This window comes from Plodia interpunctella, chromosome 4 (assembly GCF_027563975.2).
Source record: "Plodia interpunctella isolate USDA-ARS_2022_Savannah chromosome 4, ilPloInte3.2, whole genome shotgun sequence".
Lineage (NCBI taxonomy): Eukaryota > Metazoa > Arthropoda > Insecta > Lepidoptera > Pyralidae > Plodia > Plodia interpunctella.
Window position 1 is genome coordinate 4,806,643 of NC_071297.1, and position 20,828 is coordinate 4,827,470.

At 32.9% G+C, this 20,828-nt stretch overlaps 2 protein-coding genes across 3 annotated transcripts in view; one reads left to right on the forward strand and one right to left on the reverse strand.

Annotated features, from left to right (window-relative positions):
• Nucleotides 1-26: 26 nt before the first annotated feature.
• Nucleotides 27-5,673, reverse strand: LOC128669469 (CCR4-NOT transcription complex subunit 7-like). The gene is made up of 8 exons (XM_053744328.1): nt 5,361-5,673; nt 5,116-5,226; nt 3,391-3,500; nt 2,726-2,839; nt 2,380-2,498; nt 1,670-1,827; nt 1,315-1,455; nt 27-708 (listed from the first exon to the last, which is right to left on the reverse strand). Exons 2-8 carry the CDS (start codon nt 5,224-5,226, stop codon nt 592-594), a joined length of 870 nt encoding a protein of 289 aa, XP_053600303.1. The 5' UTR covers nt 5,361-5,673; the 3' UTR covers nt 27-591.
• Nucleotides 5,674-7,845: 2,172 nt separating this feature from the next.
• rdgC (retinal degeneration C) overlaps nt 7,846-20,828 on the forward strand; it is a 47,774-nt gene continuing 34,791 nt past the window's right edge. For both annotated transcript variants that reach the window (XM_053744187.1, XM_053744188.1), the window contains exon 1: nt 7,846-8,051. The gene's annotated coding sequence lies outside the window, so the exon portion shown is untranslated. The remainder of the gene's footprint in view (nt 8,052-20,828) is intronic.

Genomic DNA, 20,828 nt, shown 5'->3' on the forward strand with positions numbered 1-20,828 from the left:
AATAATCAATGACAACGAAGTTAAAGTATTTTTAAATTAAGTTTTATTATCTTTCTTTACAAAACAATAGATATCAAACTAATACTTATAACAAAAGCAAAAGAAAAAGTCTTAGAAAAAAAATACGTAGGTATGTCCTTATGTCTATGTGTATAAAATACATGTACAAATAATTGATCAATTTGTATAATCGTTTTCACTTGAAAAACTGACTAATATTCTCTCCAAAATATTTTCGTTTTTAACTATTTCCAAATTTATTGATTAATAAAATATATTGGTCACCTTTTCAAGTTAACAGCATTAAATGTGCATTTTCTTTAAGTATATTGCATGCAAATTGTAATGATAAAATAATTTCTTGAATATGTATTAAACACTAAAATGAAATAATTTTAGTCACATTCTGATTTACCCTTTGTTTTCATTTACAATATGATTTTCAAAGTAAACATATATAACAAATCTTTGTAGACATGATAGAATATGTACAGCACTTTATATTTTAACATTATCTATTCTCCATAAGTCTAGTTTGATGGAATACTTATGGAGTCAGATGTGGTGGACCCGACAAACAGATCCCCCAAATCAAGATGAGTTGCCATTCTCTCCATTGTCTTGGAAATTGTTGACATTGACCGAAAATGGTGCTCCAAGGCCATACAGGTGACCACTTGAACTTTCAATGTTGTCATCAAAAAATATCTGAAATGTAACACACATAAGTCAATAATAAAACAAAAAAATGACGGAAGATTCCCAAATGTATGTAATAATTTTTAAATTAGCTATATAATCCTTAGATATATAATCCTTACATATTATAAAACAAGCCCTCTGCCGCGTCTGTCTGTCTGTTTGTTCGCGATAAATTCAAAAACTACTGCACGGGTTTTCACCAACAAATAATGTGATTCCTAAGGAAAGTTTAGGTGAATAATTTATTATGTTTTACCCGAGCGAAGTCGGGACGGGTCGCTAGTAGATTATAATATTGACAAAACATCACGGGTTACGGTCCATACAAGACGACTTGCGCAATGCCATCGTCTATGTGAGTATAGTAATCGTAACTTGGGCTTTTCAGCAGGAGGTAGAAAGTGGTTTCCATTGCTATTATATTATACTAATATTGTTATTATTGATAATATGTCGATGTATTTCTGGTAGCATGTTATGTATTTTATAAACCATTAAGGAATACATTTCCGTTTTAATACATTATTTAAATTATTTGCCTTCCTGTTTTAGTTGATTAAGCAGTAATGAAAATCTTTTAATCCATAATGAAGTAAATTAAACAGAACCTACTTCTTTAATCTTGAAGAATGCCATTCCTGTGAGATGAGAATCTGAGCCTGCTTGGTGCTGCGGCCCAACTCGTCTCAGCTCCAGCTGGTCTGCAACTTCTTGAAGTCCTCCTTTCAGGTTTTTGCAAAGTTTCATCAAATACTGCAATATAGGATTTAAATAATAGGGCTAAATTTATGCTATCTATGTACATGTTTCATACTATAGCTATCATCTAATATCGCGATAAACTCAAAAACTGCTGCACAGATTTTCATGCGGTTTTCACCAATAGATCCACAGAGATGATCAAGCTCTAAAAGCCAAATATGACCAGATTTATCAATATATTTTAAGTATAAAACAAAATACTCACTTTAACATCATAAACTGTAGGAAAATATAATCTTAAACTTTCAAAAAAGTCATTCTCATCTTGTGGTAAATTCTGGTCTGTCAAAAGTTTCAATAAGTATCCAAAATCATACCCAGAATGAAAACTTAACCATTTGATGTTGTCCATGAGTACAAGCCCTGTAAAAAATTAAAAACCAATATTATCTGATGAATTTCAACATTAGTAAATAACTACAAAAACTTTAAATATATATGTAACATTATGTAAAAAGAAGACCATTGTATAATTAGGTAATATCTACATTCCTCATACAGACGTCACCATTTTGGTGGGAAGAATTTGCTATCCCGCGCGGTTCAACTCTGTCCCAATGTTTTAAAAATATGACATAAGCATACTTTTGCACAAAGGGTAAATGTATAAAATAGATAATTAAAATTTTCAATAAAATTTAGCTAAATTTGTTTTTTTATTTTTATTAAAAAAAAGAAAAGAAAGCGTTTTTTTCTATTATGTCCCACATATTCCACTTACTCACATATTCCACATATTACACTTATTATCTACTGGACCAATTGTTATGAAGGTAGATAAGAAGTTTATTCGCATCAACCGAGACACTAAATAATTAAAAGTTACAAGGAACATTTGGTACAAATAATTAAAAATTGGGAGTCCCGGGGTGCAGCTAGTAATTAATAGTTAATTATTATTATTATTCCTCTTACCTGATGACATGAGCAATTCTGCAAATTCAAGTGGTTCTATACCATCTTCTTCATGTTTACGGAACTGTAATCCTGAGTTTTGCAGTAAGTCAATAGAATCTTGTGCATACATATCTTCCCTGAAAGTTGACATTTTTGAAAGTTACAATATGGAGAATGCTAGCATATATTTATAAAAGAAAAAATTACAATTATTTGTAAATAAAGGTCTTCAAAATTCGAGCTGCCTGTTAGGGACATGTCCAAGACCCTAGAGCACTGCTTAATACATCAGGTCTTGGAATGAATGAACGATTATCAGATTATTTGAATTAAAATTCAGCTTTAAAATCTGTCACATACTTACTGCAGATTGAATTTGAAATTGAATTGCCAAGTAGTGTAACCCGGGGGTGTTTTACCATTTTCATCCATAAATGTCAGTCCTAATTGGATTATTCTTAACAGATCCACATTGCACCTAAATGAATAAAAAAAAAGTAAGTAGGTATAAACTATAATTATTATTTTTTACATATTAAGAGGTGTAAGTTTCAAGAGAGAATTGTAAGAAAGGAGGACAAATGGAAATCCTTAATCTCTCTGTATGTATAAAATAATAGAAATGTTTATGTAGGTAGGTATATTATTTTTGAACTATTAACAGATTTTGAAATAAATATAATATTGACCTATTCAACCTATTCCACTACTTTGATTTATTGTTTTTATGATATTGAATCAAAATAATAAATGAAACCAGACATATTTTTGTACATCCGTATGTATGTCTGATTTCATTTATTATTTTGATTCAATTCCCTCTTTTACCACTTAGTGATTTATTATAAGAAGGTACAGTAAACATTAGTGGACCGTTCCACAGCACATCAAGTTATATGAAAAAAAGGGGGAAATTTATAATGACTTTGGATATCTTGATTTACACCTAATGTTTACTGTATCTTATTATAATGAATCACTAAGTGGTAAAAAAGGGAAAAAAGTTTTTCAAATAAAGAGTCTCCGAACCTCAAAAGTTGATATTGATAATCTGCAGTTGATCTGAATTCTCCAATAGGTCGAGCTACAACTCCAGGAAACTCAGTGTCCATTGCTACCCAATGATATTTCTGAACAACCTGAAAAAATAATTATTAAGTTTTTGTATAAAAGTGAATTTTTATGTAAGTATTGACCAGACCATTGTTGAGTCTAACATATATAGCATAGAATTTTGAATATAATTCAGTTTCCTTAACTTAGTTAATATAATAAAGTTGAATATTAGTTAGAATACGAGAATACGAGGGCTGCTATTTATGTATCCGGAATAACAAAATTAAACAAACATATATTATTACATATGGTTTTATTGTTTCTCGAAGTATTCTCCGCGATGATCTATGCACTTCTGCATACGATGAAACCAATTTTCAAAGCACTTTTTCCATTCTGATTGAGGTATGTCCAAAACGTGTGTTTTGAACGCATCAACGGCCTCTTCGCGGCTCGAAAAACGTTGACCACGTAATTTATTTTTAATGTTTGGAAATAAATAAAAATCATTGGGTGCCAGGTCGGGGCTGTACGGCGGATGACCCGTCAATTCAATCTTTTGACCCTCCAAAAAATTATTTGTTTCAGCCGACTTGTGGCAGCTAGCGTTGTCGTGATGAAGTATGATTCTGCGTTGTGGGTTGTTCTTTCGTATTTTTTCAAAGACTTCTGGCAAACAAATGGTGGTGTACCATTCAGAATTAACCGTCCTACTATTCTCTAGTGGCACTGTAGCTACATGTCCGTTGATACCAAAAAAACAAGCGACCATTTGCTTTAAAGTGCTTCTCGCACGAACAACTTTTGTTGGATTCGGTTCATCTTGAAAGACCCACACCGTTGACTGCTGTTTAGTTTCAGGGTCATAAGCATAGATCCAGGTTTCGTTACCTGTGTAGATATTATAAACAGCTTTTGACGTGCCACGGTTGTATTTTTTTATCATTTTCTTACACCAGTCGACACGAGCCTGTTTTTGATCTACGCTCAAGTTGTGCGGAATCCAACGCGAACAAATTTTTTTAACAATTAAATGTTCGTGTAATATCGCGTGTATACTCGTCATACTAATGCCCAGAGACGCCTCTATCTCGCGGTATGTAACATGACGATCTTGCATTACTAATTGTCGCACAGCATCAATATTTTGTTGTACCACTACCGATTTAGGACGACCCTCCTTAATTTCATCCGTGAGCATAGACCGTCCACGTTGAAATTCCTTAAACCAATAATACACAGTGGTTTTCGATGGTGCTTCATCTCCAAAAGTTAAAATCAGTTGTTCGATGCACTGTTTTTGAGTTAATCCACGCCGAAAATCATAATAAATCATCGCGCGAAAATGTTCACGAGTTAAATCCATGGCAATGAAGACAAGCTATTTTCAAAATTGGCGCCAATTGAAAAAAACAAATGACAGGGACATGAAAAATATTTATTTTCTAGCCGAAGAGTTCTATTTTCAAATGTTGTAATTACTTTTTAAATATTCTAGAATTATTGGCCAGTTCCGGATACATAAATAGCAGCCCTCGTAACATTGTCACTAAATAAAGCATGTCACTGAGCAGAAGAACATAGTGACTTCAGTATTATTACAAATTTGAAGTGAGCACAATACATTTCTGTTTTATGCCGACTAACTACAAGTTAGATAGTGAATGCAGTTTAATAATATTTAACAAAAAATTAAACCTGTCTTATGATTTGGAACTCTTCATGTAGGTTATGATTCCAAACATCCTTAATACCGCAATCTCCATTTGCTGGTAATTGTGACAGAGAACCGAAACTTGCTGCTGGCATCTGAAATTATTTAGATTATTAGGTTATTGCTACTCGTACTATTATGTAGGTATTCTGTGTTATTGCCTCGTAAAATATGCGAATAAATGTTGGCTGAAAGCAGCAATATAGAATAAATTGTTATTATATTAGACCTTATATCGGTTGTCAGTGTCTTGGTGGACAGATTCTTCAGGATTTTTCGACGCCGTGATTTTAGTTTTACAGTATTTGTTGGTAAATTCTAAAGACAGCGATTGTGAACGAAAAAAATTAAATTACGGTTTTAATATACATATCATAATGTGGCCACTTTTCTAGAAATATTCAGCGTTAGTCTTGAAAATCATCCACACTCGACAAATAATAATCTGAAAAGTTATGTGAAATTAGTTGAAAACCAAATTTACAAAATAAAACACACAAAATACTGCTGCTGTTGCCAAACGCCATACTTTTTTTTTCTTCTTTTTTTAAAATTTGGTTTGCTCTTCCGTTTATGTCACAGGCAAAGACAATATTTTATTCGGTCACAAGCGCCAATTTTCAATATTGTTGCAATTTACTAACAAAAATACCTTCTACGCCATCGTGGTGCGAGTTAAAAGGAAAAAAAAAGGATTTAGTGGATTACCCTGAAAATAATGATTCTATTTTAGGTTATGTTCTGCATCATTTGGTCAATTGTGGTCATAAACTGATATAAACTTAATTTTGACTGAAGATCTTACCTGTATGAATTAATTATGGAAAACGTAATTTTTTAAATTTTTATTTTATTGATTATCTTATGGACGATTTGCGTATGCTATATTTTCACAAACGAATTCTTAATGAAATGATTGATTAAGTACTTTAAAATAGACGTTTTAATCGATTTAGCAAAAGGCGACAAAGCTTTTGTTTACCTAACACAGTGTAGCACTCTGGCGGGATAAATTCGCAGTAATACTAAATTATATCAGTAGGTACCTACTCCGTATAACAGTACAGCTAATAAAATACATATAAAATACTAATACCATGACTTAAGTTCATCAAAAATCCGTTTTCTTCACATGCTTGTGGGTGACTTGTTGTCTATGGTGTGGTGATTATTTTGATACAGGTGCCATCTTTTTTCTTTTGTGACTTAGGATCATCTAATGCAGACCACATTTAACATCACACTGTCCACACTATCACCGAACTAGACACATGCCGACGCGAATGAACATTGCGTAGTTAGATTTATTTACCGCAATTAAAAAACCGGTCTATCTAAATCGTTAAAGTTTGGCAAACTATTTGAAGACAGAGTGGAGCCGGTATAATGTCCGCACTGTCGCCTGTATACTAGGTATTATTATAAAGAGGTATGTATGTTTGAGGAGGGTAATCTCCGAAACCACCGAACCCATTTTAGAAATTCTTTCACCATTAGAAAGTGACATTATCCTAGATTGCTATAGGCTATATTTTATCTCAAAATTCCCACGAAATCGAAGTCCTAGTAAATAATAAATATCATGGCAAGCATGATCTGATGGTGCACACAGAAACGACTCCCGGCGAGGGAATTCCTTAACGATTTACTGCATGGACTTGATTTTTTGACACGCATTGAGTGCAAAAGGATCTTTCTAACAACAATAATAACTTTTGTCAAAATAGGTACTTACTTAGTAATTTTCTAATGACAATAACAAAAATAAAGTTAAAACCGTAAATATGTGTTAAATCTTGTCGAAGAGTGAAGTCTGTGAGCCTATGACTGCAAAGTTTCAACTCAACCTCGGAGTAAAATAGCATTCGTATTATACTAGCAGCCTGTCCCGGCTTCGCTCGAGTAAAACCACGGGTAAAACCATAATAAATCTTTCTCAGAAATCACCCTAATAAATAATCAGATTTAATTCAAAATATTTTAAGTTCAGGATTCGAACCATTAACAGTAACAATGTGAATTCAATGGTGGTTATCGCTGAGCTGAGTAGACAGCATATCTTTAATTGACGAATTTTGAATGGGATTATTACGAGTCAGATCGTTATTTCTATTCACACTCATTTAACTACATTAAAGGCCAAATTTTAAAAAATCCTTTAACACGGGTTTCATTATTTTTGTTGCATGGCATCTATGCCAATTTTCAAGTAGATCAGTGAAGATTTTCGTTATTTTTCATACAAATTTTACCCCCATTAGGGGTCGAATTTTGAAAATTCCTTTCTTATCTTAACTTAATAACCTAAAGCTACTGTCCAAATTTCGCGATTATATAGCTTCTATGGTTTTAGCTGGGCGTTGATAAGTAGGTAAAAGAAAACGCTTGTTCTTTTATATATATAGATTAGAACAAAATATAGTCAGTCGCGTAATTAATAAAATTAATGAATTAAAGTGACATTTCATTAACCTGTTTGATAAAATAAATACTTTTATGCATTTTATTTTTTATATAGGTAAACTATTAACAAAGCAACTTTAGTTGTGTAATTTGGTAGATATTTAACAGCGAGTAATTGGGAGTATCACATTGGCTTTGGGAATAAAACAAGATTAAATTGAGCATTGAAAAGATAGCGTAAAATGTCACTCGGCGTGAAAGTATGGTAGTATAGTATACGTTTTCACAAAGTGACTTGTATAGTATAGTCTAGTCCGCAAGGCAGTCTTGTGTGGTTCGCGGTGAGAGCCAGTTGCATTTAGCGATATTCAGGCCGCGCCGTCCTGACGTGCGTCGGCAACTTCGCGTAGTGCTTAATTTAAAACTTTATCTTTTTATTTCACCAAATAGAGCAATGTGATTTGTTTTCGTGTCTTCTACTTTTTATTTGTATTTCTGGCGGTTTGAAAAATAAGAAGTAAGTAATTATTTTAAGTATGAAGTATAATATTAAATAGTAAATATTGCACTGAAGACATACACAGAAAAAATAGTATAGAAGTATTTATTTTTCGATCTTTATTTTTGCATTCAGTTCTTCAGTATATTTTTGTAAGGAATTTGGGTTCAGAACGACATTCCGTAATTATTTTCGTGACGGGCGTAGCCGCATCCGACTTCGATGAGATTGATGGCACTGAGGAAACTTTATTCAATATTTATTCTTTTAAATGCAATATAACTTATTGGAAAATTGAATAAACTTATGCAATAAGTTTTTATCACTGATTTGTAAATGAATAATTTGCATTTACACATAAATAAATTACAGTTTGGTTACTATTATTTAGATGTACAATACGGACTTTCAGATACGATAACAAGTTTTTTTATAACTAGTTAGAATTAGAATATAATCATTTCTTTGCTTAGTAGGTGTAAGGAGTTTAGAGAGACCGCTTTAAGGAATGCTATTGAAAAATTGCACAGGGCATTCCTTAATTTTTTATAATTCTGTTATACTTTTCTGACGAATACACCATTAGCAATCACAAAGGAAATTGAGTAAAGTGCTTTTTCATTTGTAAATACACAGCTACTCAAATTTTTATTTTTATTCTGTATTGGTTCGCAGCCAAAAAATCTTCGGCTTTGATACTTTCGGTTTTTCTATTCTCTTGATAATAACATCAACATAATTTTATATCTAGAGCGATGTCACAATAATTTGGAACTAAATCTAAAGAACATTTTAAATAACTACAGAGTTCTTAGCTTTACTATTGTGTTATTTGTAAGTATTCGATTTTTTATTGTTGGGTTTATAATATTATGTGGTCGTCTAAATCAAAAGGGCCTTAAGGCTGGTGGCACTGTATTTTATTGCCGTTGTTCCAATACAAAACAACCGCAATTATGGCGAAAGTGCCGGGTGCCATAAGATCCCTTTTCATTTGGACCACATATAGCTAGTCTGTATGTTTAGTTTGTTATAAATAACTATTAAAATCTTAGAATCCCCTTATTCACAAAAACGTTACCGTGACGTTATTACTGCTACGTACTGCTACGCAGCCTTGCTACGAAACTCTTCGGGCTCTACGTCTACGATATATTAAAATAAATTTATGTAAGTATTTATCTTAGTAATACGATTTGGTTTTGTTGGCGTTGATAATTTTAGGGCAATTAAAAGAGCCGAGGTCAAATAGCTAATTATTTAATGGTTACACTAAATTGGTGGTTGTAAAATTCATCATGCCTTTCATTTCAGAATTGATGTGAATATGTTCCATTTTCAACACCCATCATAAAGTATATTATATGGTAGGTACATACGACATAAATTATAATAATCTAGAAATGCTAATTAATTACCTATATGGCTTGATCAATTTTTCAGGCGTATTTCCTACGAGACGCGCCTCACGCAACGAAAATATTATTTTGCTAATACTTATTATTTAATAAAACCTTTCGATCCTGGAGATAATAAAAACAATTGAACAACAATAATGTCGAGTCAGATCGGGCCGCGCGGGAATAGATGGGTTAATTTACAGTAAAGGTAAATATTATGACATAAAATACTGCGGCGACTTAATAGCTAATGATCGTAAAATGTATTTATTTTGGATCGGATGATGACTGATCTACCGTACGGTCTAATAATGGAATCCATTCCATTGACTTTATTCCATCGTTAAACAGCTGACGTATTGCCTGAGCTTCCGCCGAAACTCATCTTACACTCACCTGGAACTGATTTATAATCAAACCATGTAATATAAAATAAAAATAAAATTGCAATACCTAGATTTTGTTTAGTTTCGTGAGGGTGGGGGATTGATTCATGTTAGTAATTTTGTGTACAATTTTTAACACGTTAAATTAAATAGATGATGATTACTTATTTATAAAGAAAACATAGTTTTCACTGATTTTACCCAGTGCTATGTGGTAATCGTCGTGTTTGCATAAATGGTTTGGGCTCCAGTAATGGACAGATCGATAAGCGTTGTTTTTTTTTGCGATCATTAAGTTTAGCAATTTCCATTAATTACTTTAAAAGAATTCAAAGTTTTATAGGTTCCGCAACAACCATAACTGTAGGATCGTCTTTAAAAAATAGGTAGGTACTAGTAATAACTTCGACATTCTAGACTTCGTCCCATCAGCTGTTTAGGAAATTAGAGGAAGAACATAAATGCCCTTTTTAGGGTCCTGTGGTCCTACACATAAGGACCTTTATAGTTTCGCCATGTCCCTCTGTCTGTCCATGCGGTTTAGCTCAAAAACTATTAGTATTAGAATGATGTAATTTGATATGGGTGTGCAAATTAATTACGGCGACAAAGTGAGAGAGTTTTCTTCCTGCCTATAGTGTGGGATTGCCTATATTATTGGATAGGTCTTTCAAAGCTATACAAGGTGTGGGAAGACCGTTTTTGGATTCAGTAAACCGTTCGTAAAATTTTAAACTTTATGGTGCTAATTTTCGTTAGAGTCAAGTGTGCCTCCTCTACCAACGAACTTATTGTTGTTAGGAATTCGAATGTTAAGTTGAAGAAGAAAAATAAGAAAGAATGAAACATATCTCTACTAACTAAGAATGTTAACATATCGAAAATAGAAGGAAAACTATCACTTTGAATGTGGTTTTATAAGTTTACGAGTAATTGACGACCAACTGTAAACGGACACCACAACACTGTGCGTGGCCCGACACGCACTTGGCCGGTTATTTTAACATAGCTTTCTTTGGAAACCAATTCAGGTACAAGACATATTGTATGGTAATATTACATATAGCACATGTGTTAGAATCAGCAATTCTTGTATTTTATGTGGTGCTGGTGTTTTAGTTTTAACATTACTAACTCCCAGTAATTGCATGGTTTTTCATTACACTTAAAAGGCGACATATTACGAGTAGGTACGTAGGTATAGCGTTTTAGTGATTATACTAATTGGATGAATGTAGATATGTTTATAACCAGAGGATTTTAAAATGTCGTCGTAAAATTAAGTCGTTCAAATATCTTTCACTTAAATGCTATAGAAATTTTAAATTCTGAGTCTGTTTATTGCTTCAAATCAATCTGAGTAAAATTCATTTACAGTATGAGTATGAGTAGAATATTATTTAAATGAAATTTTTGTTCATAGCATTTTCCTGCGTAATTCCATTTTCCTGAATGTAATTAATTTTGTTTTATTATTTTAACACTGCTGTTTTGTGTCACCCGCATATTGTCGTATGTAAGCTCGCTCCTAAGAATATAATTAAAATAAGCAGCATTTTCGCCACCTAAAAACTTTCCGCATTTCGATTCTGAGTCGGTTTTGTGGTTTAAATGCATTGTTGCTATTTGGAACTCGGTCGAATATTGTCGTCTTCGCGGGACCGTTTATTTTTGGTGTTAGAGCATTGAGAGCGTTGACTCAGTAAGATTACGATTTAAATATAGGCGGGGGCGAGTTGCCAAATCATCGGGGAAAATGTCTCCCAGCGTGCTCGTAGTTCCACGGAATTACCAATTGTTTCGCGTTGGGAAATTACTTTTATTCCGGCGGAAACTGCTGAAATATGACGTCGTGTTATCTAAGCCTTGGTTTTATGTCAGAGATGTATAAAGGATTATTTACAAAGCGAGGGTAGCTAAATCAGCTACAGCTTGCGATTATATTTTTGAAATAAATAATTATACAAATTCGTGTAAGAACGGCATGATTCATGCTTACATTTAATTAGATAACTATGATAATAATGTTTGTTTGCTACTTTTTGTCACGTAATAGTGGCACGGCACGAAAGTTTAGTTCAATTGCATGTTGAGGCTACACGTTAAAACTAAGTATGAAGTACGTGCTGAGCGAGGATGTGCAGTGTGGATAAAACTGTTATTTTTTAAGAATTGGACTGAAATTAATGAATTTACTTCTGCGAAAAATTATCCATTTAGTGTTCCGTATGTAATGTAATGATGTTTAGAAATAAGAAGTAGGTAGGTACTTAATTATCGGTATCGGTAAATTTCTAATATAAAACCTACCTATCTGATACCGAATACATACCGAAGTGTAGCTGTCGTTGCGTCACAATGGCACATATGATTGGTTCGCTGTGTCTCATTTCGAATCGATTCGATGGTGAGAAGTGAAATGCTAACCCGTATTTACTTCACCACAGATATATATACCTACCTACCGAAACCCAAAATCTATCAAACTTTTCCTATCATCCCATTAAATATTGATAAGATCTACCTAATTACATCCTATCGCCTTAAAATCATATAATAATTCTTCGCATTTACTATTTCATACGAGGCGCTAGGTCAGGTGAACCCTAAAGATTTATAGTTCAGTTATCTACGGTCGTTTCCGTTTCAAGGTCCCTATTGGCTATCTAAAACGCCCGCTAGTCCCTGAGATAGGGACAATTTCGTAACGGCTCGTAGTTTCGGCTTGACGAGGCAAGCACTCGGCTACATGCGTTTCAGTTTTTTTTACAAAATCACACCTTGTGATTTATTTTTAAAAATTTGTCATATCTTTTCGTTGACACTATTAATATCCAAATCAGTTTCATGTGATATTATTATGATATTATCACACTAGGCAAAAGGTTTGCTCTGTCAGAAATTGTGTCCCGAAAAGGAAACCATGCAACCATTAGATTACGGATATTGATTTATTTTGATTAAAGCTAAAATATGTTCACATCCTCTCTGCGTTGCGTCTGCGTAATGACCGAAGTATTTCTTGCTAATTTTTATCTTATTACACGCAATATTGATATCAGTATCGTGGTCAATATCGAGAAGAAATTGCAAAAGTTCCCGGTTTACGGTCCAACGCGGGATGGGGACAAAAATATAAATTAACAAACTTTTCTTATAAGACAGGTGTTTATAATAAGTAAGCGATGGGAGAAACAGGCCAGATGAGCTTGATGGGGTTTGTTTGGTAAAGGTCGTCACGAACTTACTGCAGAAATTATTAAGTACCTATTTTAGGTAAGGGGTTATCGAGTTCGCAAGTCTTCTACTGTTGACATTGATAAAAATGTTGCCGTTTCTGGAATAATGATCGTTGTTAAGTAATAAAATATTGTTATATTCTAAATAAAAAAAAAAACATTACTTCGCAATTTGATAGAGATAAACAAATAAGTAAGTGAGTCAATAAGTAAATCAAAGAAAACTCATTCTGAGTTCGCTTATTTCTTTATCTCGTAAACACTCCAAGAATTATAATAATGATTCATTGGTTCATTCATGCAAGATAAACAGAGCACCGATATACTTGAACAATAGTATGTATAAAACATGTAAGTTTATTTCTGGCAGCGTATGTAACTTTAATATTTGTGTCAGAGCTGCGGTGACCATCGGTTCGTATTTTGCCACAATTCCGTTGTCACCGCCATTCACCACGGATATGTGCGTGGAGGTGTGCATTGGACAGAGGCAAAACTATATTAAAAAATAAATCTAACAATAAAATATCAGGTTCTAACTAAGTCATCAAACGGTTGAAAAACTAGTATTTTCATTCCGAACAATTTGTGCAGAATTTCTTCCAATCAAACTAAGCGTTTGTCATGGTTTAGACTCTTATGCAAATTAGGTATAGAACGAATATAACACTTATCTCCACTGAAAATAACTATTTTATATGGGGATCTAACGGGGCGGATGAATCTTTATGCAAAATTATTAGTAAAAAAAAGTCAAAACGTCACAGAGTCAGTCATGGTTTAAGAAAAATCATTCATATTCTTTTGCATGTTTTTGCTCGATTTCTTGATATTTTATTTCTCATTTATCTTGATAATTTTCTTGTTTTGATGACCACCTTTACCTACCACATAAATAAGTAAATAGATCATAATAAAATAGAAGAGTTCATTTAATAGTGATGAAAAATACACACATTTTTTTATTAGATGTAAGTATATAGCTTTTGTCACGGTCGGGTTATTTAATTATTACCTTTTTCATTCGCCTTTTCTCTTTCTATCAGCATTTTATTTGTTTAGGTCTTTACCTAAGTTGGTTTCTCACGTCGATTTCAGACGTTTCAGACAAGCACATTTAAGTGGTGGTAGCTGCGGTTACTTGAAAATCGATTTTGTAAAATTTTAAAACTACAACTGTAACCGACAAATGAGGTTGGATTAAAAAATATGAAAGTTAATAAAATTCTTTCATTACATCTACGAAGTTACGGGTTAATGAAATGGGAAATATGAGGATTAACCCGTAACCGTAACCCAGAAACGCACTTATGTTTGTAGACTTCGAGTTGGAGTCTAAAATAAAATATTATGAAAATAAAATATTTTTGTAATAACTTTATTCCGATGCAGTAAATTTGATCTCTTGTTTCATTTTCGAGGCAAATGTATGGCTTAACATTTGACGATCTAACAATACAGGCGGATAAAAAGATTTAAATAGCTTTACATGTAAGCAGGCATAGCGACTTGAAAAACACAGTAATGCAGTACTACACTACATATGCAAGATAATGTAGGTACATACTGGTACAAACTTACCGTATGTACGTAACTACATGTACCTATCCTCTAATGAAATCTCATGTAATTCCTCTTTAGAAACCACACATGCAATTTTCCCGCATTGCAGTTATTTGGTTCATAGGATTTGGAGTTGTTTCAAATGAATAATAAAAGCTTGTAAACAACTAAGTTTGAGATTGAATTTAATAAAAATCAAATAGATATTTCCTTACAGTGTTTCTTAATATGAATGAATTTGCACGTTATCTAAATTTTAAAATATACATCTCTTTGTCTTGTCTTAGATAGAAAAACATGTTCCCAACTAGCTTTGACATTGTAAATTTACTCTGTAAGATTTTCTTACTAAAATAATATAAAGAAAAAAAAACATTATTATTTTTTCAAATTGAAATTTTAATCTCATGTTGTTTGTTTAAATTAGGATGATAAAATATGCAAAGTCCTTTCGTTGACAGTTGGGTAAAAATATCAGTTTTTAAAGTTTAACTTGTTTTGTAACATTTCTTCCAAAGTAATGAAAATGTAAATGGCGGGTCACCCTCGGATTTGCGGAGATTCTCTGCGCAGATGTCGAAATGTCCGCCTAACCTAATTACGTAACTTCTGTATTTAATTAGTACCGTATTGATGACCGGCGATTACATTCTAAAAAGGCTAATCGCGTCTCATTTCACGTGGAAACAGTCTGTTATGGAATTTAAATAAGTACTTAAATATTTTATTTCTATGCGGAAAATATTTTTTTACAATAATGACATTTTTGACATAGGTTTTATTTCATGCCCGTGCAGTAAATCATTAAGAAATTCCCATGTCTGGAGCCGTTCCTGGGTGCACCATTAGGTCATGCTTGTGATAATAATAGGTACATTGTGATTCCAAACTAAGCGTGTGAACAAAATTTCAGCTCAATCGGTTGAAGATATCAGCTTCACAATTGAGTTGCATGTTAAATAAAAGCAATAAACCCGATAATAAACCCTAAGTTAAATGAATCCGAGACATAGTTACGTTACAAGTTAAATAAAAGCTTGTAAAAATTCATATAAAAAGAGTCTTATTTTATTTCTTGTTCTTTAATTTTGTACTTCTTGCTCTGCATCACTCTGTTGAATGACTGGTAGAAAAAATGTTTACATTGAGTGATTTCAATTATATTCATTGACAATAAAAGCAATTATTAGTTTACAAAAAAGTGTAAATCTTTAATTTTCATTATGTTCCCCAGTCAGAGCTATATTGCGAGTAGATAGAGATTTTATTTTATTATCTCCGCAATGTGTGAGTGTGTGATACACGCTGTGGTCTCCAGCGTATGACAGGCCGATTTTAATTAAGTTTTGCTAGGCTCTTGTGTGGGAATGTAAAGATTTATATATGACCTTAACCCTGAATGCCAGAAGAAATGAATTATTTTTGTTTATAAAACTATGAAGTACGTTTAGACATCGCTAATTAGAATTAGTTTGTTCAAATTAGATTGGGCAATTGTGTGAGTAAGATACTAGTCTATAAAGACAGAGGTTAAGATAGTCCAGAAATAAGATCGATGCTACACAGAGTGCTGTAGTTCTACGTATCAGTCTTCTTTCTTCTTCGTCTTTTTTTCTAAGTCAATATATTTTTTTGCATATCTCGCTACTACCTATCTTTAAATTAAGAAAAATACCATACGCTTTTTTCCATTTTTGTGAGAAAGTAAAATTAATAAAAGAATCTAATGGGTACATACTCATACAGTCACTTCGTATGGCTGGTAAGGGTACACAAGCAAAGCAAACCTTTCTAAAAGCTTATACAAATATGCATTTTTATTGGGAAATAAAATTGCAATAATGCACGTATTGTCACACAACACAACACTCCACTCAGTGTCTGATAATATGTAGCAAATCTGAAATGTATCCATTGTTTTAGAAGGACCACAGCAACTAAAATAGATCAACCTTCATAAAACTGCTTGCGGTTTCGTCTGGTTCAGTTTGGTTGTCCGAACGGAAGGATCATACAGCCGAAGTACATTCTGTTTGCGCTAACATGTCATGTGTGTTTTCATACTAATAGAAATAGAAAAGTTATTTGATCATCGCTCTATAATTATAATACGAGTGTACGTCATTTTGTTATTCTATGACTGTGTACAATTTCAGACATATCCGTTTTAATACACCTTGCGTGGTTTCTAAGCTAAACGAAGTTTTAATCTGACTTCTATTCAAATTCACCCCACATGGGATGAAAACGATTGAAGTTTTTCTGAAGAATAATTAAGCAATGAAAGTGATTAATCAGCGTGCTCAAAGTAGTTCGTGGTATTTGGCGGCGACGCGCGACACAACCGCTTCAGTAAAGTTCATTAATCAACGACCTTAAAACCTAATAGGTCAAAATCTTATTAAAATACTGTGGCGATTGAAAATCACCGTTTTTATGCTCTAGTGTTATTATCATTTTACCTTGCCGACATGAATTATTTATCAAAATATAAGACAAAAATAATACCTACTAAGTACATTTTTATTTATTGAATATGTAGCAATCTATAGAAATAGGCATAGGAAACATTCATATGGACGCAACATATTACATATGCATTCGGTTTTGAGAGCAATTAGACGATAACCCTATATGGCTTTCATACCACAAAGTTGTAGATCTAGTGATTATCCCTCAAATCCACTGGGTTTAGGCTGGTCGGACGCTGCTTTCAATACACACGCCATATACGGGCGAGCCATTTGTGTACATAATAGCTCGCTCGTAATCCGAAATCCTGCACACTATACATATATATACAGGATTTCCGTAATCAGAGTAGTGTATGCATACGATCCGTACGAATGTGTCTAAATACTATTTTAGGATGTCAGTTTGCAAATTCCCATTAGATGGAAAATGCAATTGGGTATATTATTTACTAACTCGGTATGTAGCTACGAGTACCTACATACCTACTTCGAAACTGTCGCGATAAAACAAATATGACAGATTTTATTTCATAACGCCACGAACAAAACTATAAAGATACGAGTAATATCCAATTTAGATTCAGTATCGCCAGTTTTAGCTTTATATGGAAATGAAGACAGATACTTTTAGTAGGTACATAGGTAGGTAGGTAGGTTATTTTAATAGTGTATTTTATAGGAGTGATAATCCCAAACTGGTAATCTTGCTCATACGGTAAATCTAGAAGTCATTAACCAAAATCATGGTGCTTTATTATTCGTAGAACAAGGTAAAAGTGCCAATCATTTCACCTTTTGTTGTCAGTGAAGTTAATGAGTTGCGCCATTCTTCATTAGGACTCATGCCGCATTTATACTTTTCACAAAGGGTTTTAGTATTCATATATTTTATTTAAAAAATGCGTCAAAAGGAATGACACAACAAATAAATTCGCATAAATGAAATATATCTATCTACTGATAATACAAAGTTTTACATCGTTAGGTAACTATGTTTACTTAACACATTTCTTTGGTTAGGTCTTTCACTATAATACAATTAAGATTGTTGTAACATATATTAGGTAAGTACTTAATTATTATATAGACGATTAATATATTACATATAATTCGATTCTAGATTAGGTTATAATCAATATACTTAAGAAAGAAGAAACGTATCTATTGATTGTTTGTCACGAGATTACTCGAGCTTACTGTAATAGGGCCGTCTTCAGAAGCTGACAAATGTACTACATGTAGACTTATACCAATTAATTACAACTTGGATAGTTAATAGGCATTGACAATGATCTTAATTACTGTGTCCCTTTCTGGGACGCTCATCAAAGTTTCTTATTAGATTTTCTTAAGATTTTTCCTGTATCTTCTATTATTTATTCTCTTAGACCTGTGTGGGTTAGGATTTGTTTCAGGAGCCTTATTATCTCGAAGTTGTATTCTGGAAGTAAAACATTTGGGATTTCTATTATATATTATTTTCGTGGTTGCTACGGTTTTCTTGGCAGGTACTCAAAATAATATTTTTTATGTTTTGAGATCTAAAGAAGAACAAGTATTTATATGTATGAAAAAGTATTTATATGTAATATATATCGGGAATGAGTCTATTTTTTTCATGTTTGAAAAAAAGGAACAAAACGAAACTTGTGTATGTATCTCAACGAGTAAGTGGCAGAATAGTAGGTATGGATACCATAAAAAGCCTAAGAATACCTAAAAGGTGAAACCTTAAATAAATTTAACACTATTTTATTTTGTAACAGAAGCAAATGTTGTCAGCTCACGGCTTAATATTTGTGTCAGTGTCAACACATTTCCACGCTTGTCTGTGATATAATTTAATGCACAGAAACTAGAGAGAATAGATGTCGGTTAGTGAAACCGCCGTTCACGTATTCATATTGTAATTAGGTATTGCCCTAATGACATTCGAGGACGAGTTAAGACATTTGCATTAAAAACACGAGTAATCGCCAATTGACCAATTAGCAGAGTCAACAGATGTTCGAGATGATTTAAGTCAATATGTTTGCGTTTCATATATCATTGAAGTGAACTCTATATAGTCGTAATATGCTTTCAATTATTGGCAATTTATTACCTAAACCTAGTGTACCTGTAGCATTGAAAATAAAACTTATTCAATAGATTTTTTATTCACGTGACACCTTTTTTCTATAAATTGGTAATACTTATTATATAAATTAATAAGTATCAATTGGAAACGGAATAACAATTCCAGGTTTATTTTGATATCAGAAGGTCTTGTATTAAATAATAAACTAAATTTATATGCTTGCTTATAATGTTATGCTTATAATGAGAATGGATAGGTACATATTCTCAAATGTCTTCTTCCACAATGTTGTACGAATAGATTTTTGGATGAGTAGGTAATAAGTAATTAATTTTAATTTTGACGTAAGTAATGTTGTTTTATATATGCCTATTGCCGTGTCTTCTTAAAATTGGGGATGCCCAATTTTGAGAATTCTAAGAATTGGGGTAAGCAAGAAAATAATGACTTCTTTGTTGCTTACCCCCAATAAATATAAAAAATAAAACGGTTAAGAGCGAGTTAGACTCGTGCACCGAGGGTTAGGTATAAGTTTGTAATTACAAAATGTGTAAAGTGACGTTTCTTTACAATAGAAAAAAGTAAAGAAATTTTTTTTTCAGTCAACCCTAGGCTCCAACCGGGTACTCCTTCATCAAATGTAATTACAATTCCACGCCCTTAATCGCTGCGCCCGCGAAAGCTCCGTTTTGTCGTGAAAGTAAACATGATCACGTTTACTGTGTACTAAACTGTGTACTGTTACGTAAACATATATTAATTTGAGACGTTATTCATGGAAAGTAGGACTGGCTCGTAGATTTATTAGAGGCGATACGGAACCATGTGCAGTAATTGAGTGGTCGTCAATCACTAGCGACGTTAATTGCAGATTGTGAGGACAAGTCTGATATTGTTTACTTGGTGTGATATCTTAGGCACATAAGCCGAGGCGAGGGAGTAGTGCACTTGTTTAATATTGAATTAACTACAGCCCGCGACTCCTCACGCTTGAAAAAGTAACGTATGCCTCACTCAGCTCTTCAATTATCACTACCCCGAAAATGACGTCAATCGAATCGTTTTGACGTGAAAAAAGTACACAATTTCACGTATACGTATTTCGCAAATATAACAAATTTTCGAATTATCGTCCAAATGCCACGGATAATATTATAGTAGTAGATAGTTATTAGGTAGTACACGGTAACTTTGCTTTAGATTAGCCGATCTACCTCCCCACTCGTGCGCTAATTTACCGGTTAATTGCGTTAGGTCGCTGGAAAAAGTTAAGCTCATTTGTGCTACATGAAAGCCGTGACAGGAAACCGGACAGATAACGTAGATAATGAATTCCGTTTCGTTTGTACCTATAGGTACTATAATTTCTTATGAAAGGTAAGAGTTTATATTTTTTTATGCAATAGGTACTGATATACCGATAAAACACAATATACTGACTAATGTCAAACTAATAGCAAAAACAGACGAATCTTCACAATTTTACGGCTGAGCCGGGTTTCGCGGCGTCACAGCCCCGGGAACCGAAATCACGCGACAATGAGAGAGACATTTCTCTAAATTTGACTTTTTCCGAGATATAACAACAGGAAAATTATATTAGGTTTGAATAAAATTAATTGTAAGTTAAATTAGTTGAATGAACGTATATAA

Excerpts from the sequence above, each read along its gene's own strand:
- LOC128669469 (XM_053744328.1), bottom strand. The coding sequence starts at position 5,226 with ATGCCAGCAGCAAGTTTCGGTTCTCTGTCACAATTACCAGCAAATGGA. Across the intron at positions 2,840-3,390 it reads TATCAATATCAACTTTTGAG|GTGCAATGTGGATCTGTTAA; the intron begins GTTCGGAGACTC and ends TTATTCATTTAG. Across the intron at positions 709-1,314 it reads CATTCTTCAAGATTAAAGAA|ATATTTTTTGATGACAACAT; the intron begins GTAGGTTCTGTT and ends GTTACATTTCAG.